General features: G+C 32.7%; 1 protein-coding gene across 1 annotated transcript in view; it reads right to left on the bottom strand.

Annotated features, from left to right (window-relative positions):
* Positions 1 to 12,344, bottom strand: part of CNBD1 (cyclic nucleotide binding domain containing 1) — a 412,528-nt gene that overhangs the window by 89,670 nt on the left and 310,514 nt on the right. Inside the window, exons 7-8 of the mRNA XM_053558669.1 lie at positions 4,330 to 4,455; positions 2,695 to 2,827 (exon numbers count right to left, since the gene is read on the bottom strand). Of these exons, the coding sequence (XP_053414644.1) occupies positions 2,695 to 2,827; positions 4,330 to 4,455 (259 nt within the window). The remainder of the gene's footprint in view (positions 1 to 2,694; positions 2,828 to 4,329; positions 4,456 to 12,344) is intronic.

The following is a 12,344-nucleotide window of genomic DNA, read 5'->3' as shown; positions in this document are numbered from 1 at the left end:
CTTTACTTATTTCATAGATTGTCAAGAATTGATCTTAAATTCTATTAGGTTTTTTGAATAATTACCTAAGTCCTTCTGAAACTTCATCTAATACATAGTGCTAAAATAAGATCAAAATACACACAGTTATGCTTTGGAAAATCACGCTATTGCTCATTTTTAACTCCAATAACGAAAGCATAACTTGAACTGCCTTGTCTACATTTTCTGATAAAAATTCAAAATAAATTTTGAGTAAATCAAGAAGTATTATCATCCATGCTTTTCTTTGATATATCAAGTTTGTCACTACCATAAACAAAAATTAGATTAGTTTGATAAACTTCTTCTTCACCTAAATATATTTATTTATAAGAATCACAGTATTTTAGAGCTGAAGGCAGCTTTAGTGCTCATTAATGAAATCATCATTCTTCTCTAAGGAGGGTAAATGTTTTGTAAAACTTATAAACTACACATTAATATGTTCAGGAATCAGTGAGAAAATGATATAGTTTCGACATATTCCATATAATCACAGATTGTCCAATAAAATAGAAACTTCAAGACTACCATTATTTTTTGTTTTTTAATACATTTAGTAAAAACACTTGACCTCAACATTAGTCTAAGAAAGACTGTATTTAGTCTCCAAGTATGTTTTTAGCTCTGTTATGCTAAATTTAAATTCTTTATTTTTATTTTTAATTTTTTTGAGACAGAGCCTCACGCTGTTGCCCTGGGTAGAGTGCTGCAGCATCACAGCTCACAGCAACCTCCAACTCCTGGGCTTAAGCAATTCTCTCGCCTCAGCCTCCCCCCAAATTTAAATACTTAAGATTGATACTTTAGATTGGAAGACAGATGACTCTCATTTGTGTCAAATACATTGTATATTCTTTTGTATCATATAATTTAAAATATCCTTAATATAATTTATTTCTTCCTTTTTCATCACCTCAAAAATATTAATATAATGACAGATTGGCAAGGCTGAGATATTATTTTTAATAAAGACTAGCCCTGGAAGTGATGTAAGAATAAATTTGATATTTCTGATACAAACAGGGAAACCTATGACAAATCGCTAACACCCATATTTTAAAAAATCATTTCCATGCAATTAAATAGACTGAATTTAGAAAAGTCTGACTCCCAAGTTTTTACAAGTCAGTTTACTGCTTGCCTTCCATTTTTCTACTTGTATTTCTTTTGACTAAGAAAAAGTGGCATTTATACCTTGTTAGGAAAAATACTTCATGAAGAAAACTACAATACTAATATTCAATTTTATAAGCCAGAAAAATATATATGTTTGACTAAACTTACTTTAAATGTGACATTTCAAAAAGTAATAAATAAAATATGAATGCAAGCACTAAAGGAAAATTTGTAACAAATATGGGAAAAGATTTATAGTCTCACCAAATTTAAGTACTTTATTAGAATATCCCTGTTCTTTGAAGCATAAATATGCCTCTAATTGTATTTACTTTTTTCCAATAATAAAATTCTCTCTTCCCAGTGTGCTGAACCTCACTTTCCTGTTGTACAGGGTTTCCCTCAAAAGATAGTGTAGGCAGATACTGTAACTTCTTTTGCCATGTTTTTATATTAAAAATAGTCTCTTTCTAGAATTTGCCACTCAGATCCATCTTTTTAGAATTTTATTCTCAAACTTAAATTAAAAATGTCCCTCACAGGTTGGGTGCAGTGGCTCATGCCTATAATCCTAGCACTTTGAGAGCCCAAGACTCACTTGAGCCCAAGAGTTTGAGATTGCAGTGAGCTAAGATGATACCACTGAACACTAGTCAGGGCAACAGAGTGAAACCCTTTTTCAAAAAAAGAAAGAAAAGGAAAAAAGACAAGAAAAGAAGAAAAGAAAGTGTCCATTATGGCTCTGTAGGGTGAGGCATAGAAATATTTCTTTCAAATACTTCCTCTTCCATTATAATTAAGGTGGCAGCTCTTGCACAGTTTGACTAGAGGGAAAGAACATCAAGGTGACAACCTCTCTCTCGTTTGTGGCTGTCTTTTGTGGGGCAATTGTGTTTTTACACTGAAGGAGACCCTAAAGCTTTGACGTACCCTGCTGTAGTTCCTCTTGTGTTGCTATTACCCCTCAATTAGTTGTCTTCTATGGAGGGACAAATCTTGCAAAATGACTCAGTCCACCTATGCCACCTATGGTCTACACATAACCCAGGAAATCCATGCATCCTTGCCATGCTGAATATTAAAAATGTAGGTGCTTCACTGCAATTTCTTACCTAGACCTTGCTCATTCTCTGTATATTTTTTTACTGATATGTCTAGCACAGGTGCAGATTAGCAAACTTTCTGCTTAAGTAGTTATCCACCCGGGAGAACAAGGAGAATTGGCTATAACCTACTATTGTATTTCTCCTTTTCCATCTGGCCTTTATGGTGACTGTCAATGTGAAACAAGAGGAGGGTTCTACTGAGGGACTTTGAGGAACTAGGAAGGGATGTGGAAGTGAGGTTAGTTTTGAGACTATTCATCAGTCAGTACTATATCATTTTTAATAAAAACCAGGAAAAAATCTAAATGTATAAATTATTATCAGATAAATTTGATAATTATCCACATGAAGGCATATTATATAAAAATATTACAACTATGAAGAATTATAAATTCCAATAGTACAATCTTATGCAAACACAATGATTCAAAAATTTCATTAAACTCACCATGACCGGGAGGAAATTTTTTCCATTTAATAAGATCAGTCAGCTCATATATGGCTAAAGTAGGCCATCCCGAATAATAGGGACACTTACGGATTAACCTCGACTTTTGTGCATTTTCAAGTTTTATTTTTTCCTGAAAAATAATGTTATCAAAATTGCATTAATAAGAATTTTACAAAGAAAGGGAAATAGCACATAAATGGCAGAAAAAGAAAAGAGAGGAATCTATGAATAAAAGTAGGTATGGAACACATTTGAATTTTATTGGAGCATCACTTTATGACCACGGCCATATTGAAATTTTAATCTTGAGGTGTGCTTGCTAAAATTATATCTTCCTACCTTTATAATACTTTTTACTTCTATAAATATTTTAGTATTTTTTATGAACCCTGTTATAGTAAAGAATATGCTCAAAAGTTTTATATGAGAATATCAGGTAAATGGTACTGATAGTTAGGAAATAAAAACAAGACAAATAAAACACTTTTTTTTTAAGCCAGTGACTCTGAAAGTCAAAAGAAATGGACACTATGGATTTTGAATGAATTTTAATTCTTCAAGTCATCTGCACCACTAACATTGAGAACACCTTCTCAAAAAAATCTCCAATATTGGAGACCTCAAGCAAGAATATGGATGTCTTCTCAGCTCCACCCCACAGGAACACCCCAATCAGCCTTTTGCCAGAACTTCGTAGGACCTGCAACAGGGTTAGACTGCATCTAAAAAAGATGAAACAGTAAGACTATGGAAAACTTCCAATCCCATTATTTATACAAATTTCATCAGGTATCCAGGAGAAAGGAAATAAGAAAAAAGGGAAAGTTTGAATTTGATGAGAAAAGAGTAAATTATTGGGTTGTGCCTGTGGCTCAGTGAGTAGGGCGCTGGCCCCATATACCGAGGGTGGTGGGTTCCAAAACTGCAACAAAAAATAGCCGGGCATTGTGGCAGGTGCTTGTAGTCCCAGCTACTTGGGAGGCTGAGGCAAGAGAATTGCCTAAGCTCAGGAGTTGGAGGTTGCTGTGAGCTGTGACACCACAGCACTCTACTGAGGATGACATAATGAGACTCTGTCTCCAAAAAAAAAAAAAAGAGTAAATTATTAAATACCAAGTAAATAAGTTATCTTAAGGCAGCTGAATGAAAGGGTCAAGATTAAGTTATTACCACACCTTGATGCAGCTCTGAGTTTGATGTCTATTGTTAACTAGAAAATAGCATGACAATCACTCTCACATATTTTTGTCCTTAATGTAGACTTCAGAGATTCGGAAAGCAATAGCATTATTATCTGCCTTATCATCTTAGTACTTCTAACATACAACATGCCATGGACACTCAAAACACCTATTTCAAAATGAATGAATGAATGAGTTTGAAATTAATGAAAAAACAAAAGACACGCCAAAATATATCTACCATATATCCATAGAGAGTTTATTTACACATCACTATACATTCTAGCAGAGGCTTAAATTATGTTCACCAAATAAGCCTCACTTTTATTGTCCAGATCAAATAAATTGTAAACTTTTTTAAAAAATGATATGGACATTTTTGAAAAGAGAGGAAAAATTGACCCTCAGTTTATGCCCATATTAGTTAATATTAAATTAGATGTGGTCATACCAATTTTAATTTTGCATATTCCTGTGCAGGGATTTTAAGAATTTCACAATCATCTACTATCACCACTGAGAATGGCTGTGTTTCAGGTGTCATTTCCAGGGATCCAAAGGTGCTCCATTTTTTAAGCTGTAAAAATAGCAAAGGCAAATTAAACATTGTTACCACTTATCAACATAAATATCCCAGTGAGAGTGATAGGAGTATGGAAGTGAGTCTTCAAAAAGGATAATTGCAAGTCAAGCTTCATTTCTATGAAAGAAATGGCTCTAGGCTTGGCGCTCGTAGCTCAGTGGGTAGGGCGCCAGCCACATACACTGAGGCTGGCAGGTTCGAGCCCAGCCTGGGCCTGGTAAAGAACAATGACAACTGCAACCAAAAAAATAACTCAGCATTATGGTGGGCGCCTGTAGTCCCAGCTGCTTGGGAGGCTGAGCCAAGACAATCACTTAAGCCCAAGAATTTGAGGCTGCTGTGAGCTGTGATGCCACAGCACTCTACAAGGGGCAACATAGTGAGACTCTGTCTAAAAAAAAAAGGCTCTAAACAGTCTCTGCATAGATGACTAATACTCCCTCCCAATGTCACTTACTCAAAGCATGAAAAATTTTCATTAGTTTTCACCAGTAGGAAGAAAATAACATTAAAAAAAATCTGCTTTGGTCACTGATTCATTTTGAGTGCTCAGGATAGTGCTTGGCATATAGACATTCAGTGAATGTGAGGTAAAAGAGCAAAGGAAGACAGCACACATAGATATGGTCATCTGTTTACAATACTATCATATGTTGGTAAAATAAGTAATAACAGCAAAAATGAACATAGTGTTAAGCAGTGTACAAATCATTAACATATATATTTAAATAAGCACACCTAATTTAACACGTGAGTGATAAATACTATTGAGCATGTAAAATGTTACTATATTATAATTTTTAGGTTATAATGAGGTGATATATAACTACCTAGAAGATCTATTTTCATGTTTGCCTGGGATGGAAGGAGTTTGGGGTAACCAGATGAGTGGGTCTCAGCAAGAGGAATGAAGAGGCTTGACACAAAGTCTGTTTGGGGCGTGGGGGTGGGGAATCCCTCCTGAGCTAACCTCCCTCGGGTCCATATTTATTATCACAAAGCAGGAAAAAGTAGTTAAAAGTTACTTATCAGACATCAGCACTAAAAAGGGGGAACATTGAAAATGTCAGACAGAATGTCTCCAATTTGGTTTTTGCAAAATCTCAAAACTTAAGCAAGACCTCTGCCTCTAACATCAAGAGACCTTTGGAATCTAGAGAATCTTTACCACAACCATGAGGCCTGGCAGTGCCACACCACACACGTACATTCTCCCTTGGAGTCCAGCTTTCTGATTTGCTGCACACACACAACTGACATGCTGTTCTCAGGATTCGCCAGGTTTCTCAAGTAGGAAGTGAATCCTATGGCCAGGGCTCAGTTTCCACTATAGGGGATAAACTGGAAGGCATGGAAAAGAGTAGGGGCATATTATTGTAAGAGATTGAGATTTTTTAGGGAAAATATCAGGTCAGTATAGCTAGCTAATAGATGATAGGGAAGGACTTCCACTTTTCCATTTCAAATACACAGAAAGATTAAATATTTTTCTTTTTTGCCAAATGTATAATTGAGCCTGAATTTGCAAGTGTAGATGTAAAGCAGAAATGTAAAAATGTCATACTGTTGCTGCTGAACCCAAAGTGGTCCACAGTTCAATCAAACAAGAATAATGCCCTGAGGGGCTGAGTTCTGGGCTTGTACATGAAGAAACGGGGGATACATTCAGGACCACGCAAGGTGAGAGAATGGAATTGAGTCTTCTTGTCTAAAGCCTAGGAACAGGGAGGATTTCTTCACATGTGTAATGGAGACAAGAACATATCTACACAGATTTCTATGAAAGCCACATAGAGGCTTGCCTGCCTTCTAGCTGTGGACCTGGCAAAATGGTCATAAAATCAGGAACTGAGGTCTGCAACTTGTGTGAGTGCATAGTATACATTTCCACACAGTAGAAAACCTACAGCTGAAAATGAAGGTAATGGCTGATAGCACAACTAGTAAACCCCCTAGAATCTGGGCAAATGAAAGTAGTAAGCCTATAAATCAATTCAGAGAAAAGGAATTCCCAGAAAAAGCAATCTCTACTGATGAAAAAATCATGATAAAACATAATCATAAGCTACACAGTGAATAAACCCCTAAGAAAACTCAACAAAGAAGTAGGAAAAAAAAATAACCTAAAAGAAGCTACAAACATTCAAAATATTTAGACTATAAATTGAAGCACAACATGATGGAAGAATAAAGAAGAATTTTGGAAAAGAACAAATTAAACTTATATAAGTAAATGTTATTGAAAGAAAAATACAATGGACACAATTCACTAGATTTTTGAGACTAATTTTAATAGAAAAGAATTCATGACATGGATAATATATGAGAAAATAATCCAAGACAAAATATAGAAGATATAGAAATAATGGAAACAAAGAGAATATTTTAATAGATAGGGAAAATAGATGGAGGCCATTCACCCTATATCTAATAGGAATTTCAGAAGAAGCCAAAAAGAATGGGAGAAAGGTGACATGATAATGGTTGCAAATTTCCTGGAATTGAAAGAAGAGATGAGTTTTCCAAACCAAGGAACACACAAAACTTGAGGATAAATCTGCTTTTTATAATCCTGCCCGGAATTTTGTACACTCCCTTAACATTTCTCTTCTCCCAGATCTCCCTTTTACTATCTGATCTAGAGCAGATGCTTTCTACATATATTTGTCCAGCTTTTTAAAGCTATTAGTATATTAGCCTAAATTACCCAATATACCATTATGAAAGAAGTTCTCCTTAACTTTGAATAACATTCTTAAAGCTTTCTTTCTTGACTTATTAACCAATATCATCAGATTCCCTAATATAGATAATTAGGAAATAATAAACTTTCCCAAATCCTTTCCATACCCAATTATTTTCATGAAATTATCTTAAATCATTAATATTCATAATATTTCTTACAATTGCAAAGAAATGGAAACAACCCAAATTGCCATCAATTCATGAATAGATCAATAAAATATGATATATGTGTGTGTATATATTTATATATATATTATTATTCATCCATAAAAAGATGGTGATCTGGTATCTTTCATAACAATATGAAAGGAGGATGGATTGAAGACCATTCTCCTAAGTGAAGCATTACAAGAATGGAGAAACAAATACCACATGTGCTGACTACTAACCTGGAACTAGCTGATCAGTTCTTTTGTGTTCATATGGAAGCAAAACTCAGTAAAATTCAAGAGGGTCCTAGGGGAGGGAAGGGTTGGGTAAATTCCCACCCAATGGATATCTTGCATGGGTACACTGCACACTTTCTGGGTGAGGGACACAAATATAATTTTGACCTATTATATATAAAAACAAACTATGTGTACCTCCATGACATTCTGAAATTAAAAAAAAAAAAAAAGTTTGGCAATCATCTTGAAGCCCAGAATAATAATAAAAAAAAAATTATGTAGAGTGATATTTCTATTTTGTTCTGTAAATGTAGTCATCTTTAAAAGTTCTCAGGAAAAATGCCTTGCAACCTAGAATTCAATATTTACTTAAAAGAGCCATGTAGAAGTAACAAGATATCAGTTTTAGACTTGATGTAAAACAAATTAAAAAGATGAATTTCACCTAGGAAAATACTAAAGGAGATGGAATGCAAAAATTAATAAACACATTTGAAAATGTAAATAGTATGATAGATATATAATAATTTTTTAATGACTAACATGGAATGTTTTTAAAATAAGGAAGATTTTTAAATGCTGTACAATAGTGACTCAGAAGAGAGAACTAAGAATTTAGAATGAAAATATTGAGGAACTTTATATTCTGGAACATAGCTTTTAGTAAAAACTAAAATAAATTATATGAAAATACTAAAAAATTATGTAGATTTTCTTATTTAAAATTACATATTTTGTTATATAAATATTAGAACTTTGTGGATGGAGAAAAGAAAATACATTCAATGACAAAAATAAAGAAGTGATAAAGTGTGGGATATTTGCTAGGAACATGGCAAATGTAAAGAATAATACTTCAAATAGCGAATAGATAACTATAATTTGACTTTGGAATAAAAAAAAATCAAAGAATTATGTACCAAGTACCAAAAAAACAAGTACTAAAAAAATTATTTCCAGAAGAAAAGATCCGAGAGACACACACACAAAAGCAGCATGCTCAACCTTATGAGAGACAGAAAAATGAAATTAATGTCATAATGTCACAGGTTTTTTATTTATCAGACTAAAAATAATAAAGTATGCTAACATATGGAACTGGGAAGATAATTTCTGACGTAACTGTAGAGACTGTAAAAGAAAAACTTTTAAAAATGAGAAATGATCTGGCAATAACTTTAAAATAAACAAAATATTCATGCAATATCTTATCCCGGAACCAATCTTCTAGGAATTTTATAGCAAAAATGAATTTTAAGGATGTATTTATAGCAAATTTATTGCAGCACTTTTTAGTGGCAACAAACTGGAATGGATGTAATCTTCATTATCATCAAATTAGACATGTTGAAAATGAGAACCAAGTCTAATTTGACTCTCTTTATATATACAAAATTTGACACACACACTCTCTCTTTCTACACATACACACACATATACACATTTTAAGAAAGAAGTAAACTATATTAACATTGTAATACTTAGTATATACTGATAACAAAAGATGAATACAAGTCACACTGAGCACCTGTTATAATTGTAGAAGTCAAATGTACTTGAGTATTACAAATTTAATAAGTGTGTGTGTGTAAAAAATAGGAAAGAAGGTCTCATTGTGTATATATCTATTCAACCAAGTCTAAATTTTAACTAAAAACCAGTGATACCTTTGTATCTTAGCTCAGCGAATTCTCAGGATAAAAAAGCAAGTAGTAGGTTAAAATGTATGTTAAAAATCAGTTTTATAAAATGAAAAATTAGTAAAACAGCAATCTCTATAAGCATATGTAAATGTTTATATGCTAGTGTCAGTTCAGAGGAAGATATGCAAGTGGACATATCAGGCTGATGGGTTCATATCTTCAAGGGCAGAAGCTAAAATAGTGGTGAAGCTAAAATGGCACATTTATTAACATTTTCTTCAAATCTGCTGTATTCTTTTTAAATGGCAATAGGAATTATACATTAAATTTATAAGTTGTAGATGTTTATAAAAGACATTAAACATTCGATTTCAAAACAGAATGCTGAGTTATTTTCCATACATGTGTTATTCCTCTTGGAATCTTTATATTAATACATAAAATATTTTAAATGATATACATCTGATGATTACAGTTATCTCTGAAAACTGTTGATAATCCTCATTATGTAATTAATACCTTTATATTTTCTGATATTTTTAATAAATATAGCAGTTTTAAAATCAGACAGTACTATAATGTTATTTCAATGACATTATAGGTCAATCTTTCCCAATTTTTTGAAAATAATTATTCATTAATGTTATGTAGATAACATTATTCATTAATATTATACAGATAATATTAATCTTATTCTGATGGGGATGGTTGGTGGAGGTGCAAAAAGGAAATTTCTCTCACTTCTAACTTCCCATGTTATTTCACTAAAAAATAAATTAATAGCTAACTTTATTAAGAAATAATATAATCTTATTTTGTCAGATCATCTCTGAATAAGACAATGATTTAATGATGGTAAATCTATAAAGGTTCCTTGAATAAAGTCATCGTTTTGTTGAGATTTGTTGTAAACTATATTTGTAAAAATAAACTTTTCTAAAATCAGAAATATTTTATAGGTATAATTTTTGTTCTCATGCTTCCCATTGCTTTTAGCTTCCAGTTTGGACATTAAATTAAGATGAATAACTCAAATTAGACTTGCTCTCTTTACACCAGGTCTTGCTCCCTGTAGAACATACCTCCTTTTTTTCTAAATGGCTGAAGAGGCAGACAGAGAAAATACAGAGCTTTTCTAGATCAGAGGCTCATAACCTAGTCCATATATGAAAATTTCTCAAACTTCTAACACATTATGCCACAGTTTGTGATTGTAAATTTTCATTTTTCTTAAATGAGTTTCTATAGCTTTCATTATAGTCTCAAAGTTGCCTTTGTTCCCAAGGAAGATCAATAAGCACTGCTCTTAAGAGAAAAATACTAATTTTTTCCCATGATTTAGACTCTAATAGCCTTTGAAATAAAAAAATACAGTCTAATAACCAAAGAATGATGCATGAGGAAAAAAAGGATAGGACGATATTGCATTTTATGTTTGACATACTTAGGAAGAATTTGGGCCATAATAGAGATATATATATATACACTAATTTTATATATATATAGTGTATACATATATATATATATATATACACTAATTTTTGAAAGTTAGAAGCAGGGGCTCACTGGATGTAAGGACAATCTGATTAGTACCTAACACATTGTAATGGCAGAAGAATTGGCCTGTGTGCTTAAGTAGGAATTCCCTGAATCAAAGAGAAATACCCTAGTACCTTTTAAATTATAAAAAAGAAGTAATCTTTCAGGATTTTGTGAATAATTATGTACTTTCTAATTAAAACCTGCAAATCATGTCAACTGGCAGATGTAACCATAAATACTTCTTTAAAAGTTGGCTAGTCATGACTTCCCTCATGCATTTTTATCGAGAGTCTAGATAATGAATAAGAGAAGTAGAGGAAGAAGTTCTGTTTACTTTCTCTACAACCTAGTAGTCCCTTCAAACATTCTCGGAACATTTGCGCCTTTATAACTGCTCACATAAAACACTTGTCTGAAATATCCAGCACACTGTTTACTTATCTGAATTCTACTCAATGGTCAAGATCTAGCTGATGGACCATCTTTTTCATAAAGCTTCCTAGTTTGCCTGAGTCATCCTTCTGATTTCAAATAAATTATATACTCTACTTTATGTTTTATAACATGCAACATCCTAAGAAATAAGGGAACTCAAACGTTAATAACAATAATATGCCATTATCTTCGAATTTTGAAGATAAAATGTGCTTTCTTTTCCTTTATTAGTAAAGTCACTTTCAGTCACCAACTGGGTTACATAATCATCATTTAGTACCACTTTGATACCAATAGTATTCTAATCAAAAGTCTTTAAATTAAAAATGTCCAGTTACAAAAAAATGAATAGAATTATTCTATAAATCTTAAATTTGGTAATTCATTTGATGCTTTCCTCAATTCCACTGGGTTGTAAAATGTGATTTGAAGGATTTGAAAATTTACTAAGAGACAGTTGGTGTCCAAGAACAAAATCAGTTTTAAAGGAAATGCTCCATGGGTACTTAAGATGAATGTGCATTCTGTAATTACTGGAAAGGCTGAATACAAACCAAGTTGGCCAAGTTAATTAGTTATATTGCTCAGAATTTCTATGTCCTTATTAATGACTTTTTGTCTGTTTTTTTATTAGTTAGTGATATCCGTTAAAATCCCTTTAATAGTTACAGATTTTATATTTCTTCTGTTTGCTCTATAAAGTTTTACTTCATATTGTAATTTGTTAAAGTGATATAAATTTCATAGTCACCATGAAATATCTTTATCATTAATGGCGTTCTTTCAATAAAGTCTACTTCACTTACTATATAGTCAAGCTACCTCAGCCTTCTTTTGGTTAGTGTGATTTGGTTTATAATCTTCCATTATTTTACTCTGCAACTTTCTTCATCTTTGTAATAAGGTGTGTGGACATATGGGTGTCGCTTTAGCCCATCTGACAATCTCTGTCTTTTAATTGAAAGTATTTAATCTGGCTTGGTGCCTGTAGCACAGTGGTCATGGCATCAGCCACATACCCTGAAGCTGGCAGGGCCTGCTAAACAACAATGACAACTGCAACAAAAAACAGCCAGGCGTTATAGTGGGCACCTGTAGTCCCAGCTATTAGGCAGGCTGAGGCAAGAGA

Source organism: Nycticebus coucang, chromosome 13 (genome assembly GCF_027406575.1).
Source record: "Nycticebus coucang isolate mNycCou1 chromosome 13, mNycCou1.pri, whole genome shotgun sequence".
NCBI classification, from domain to species: Eukaryota; Metazoa; Chordata; class Mammalia; order Primates; family Lorisidae; genus Nycticebus; species Nycticebus coucang.
Note: the sequence above shows the minus strand (reverse complement) of the source record. Positions and strands in the feature narration are given on the sequence as shown.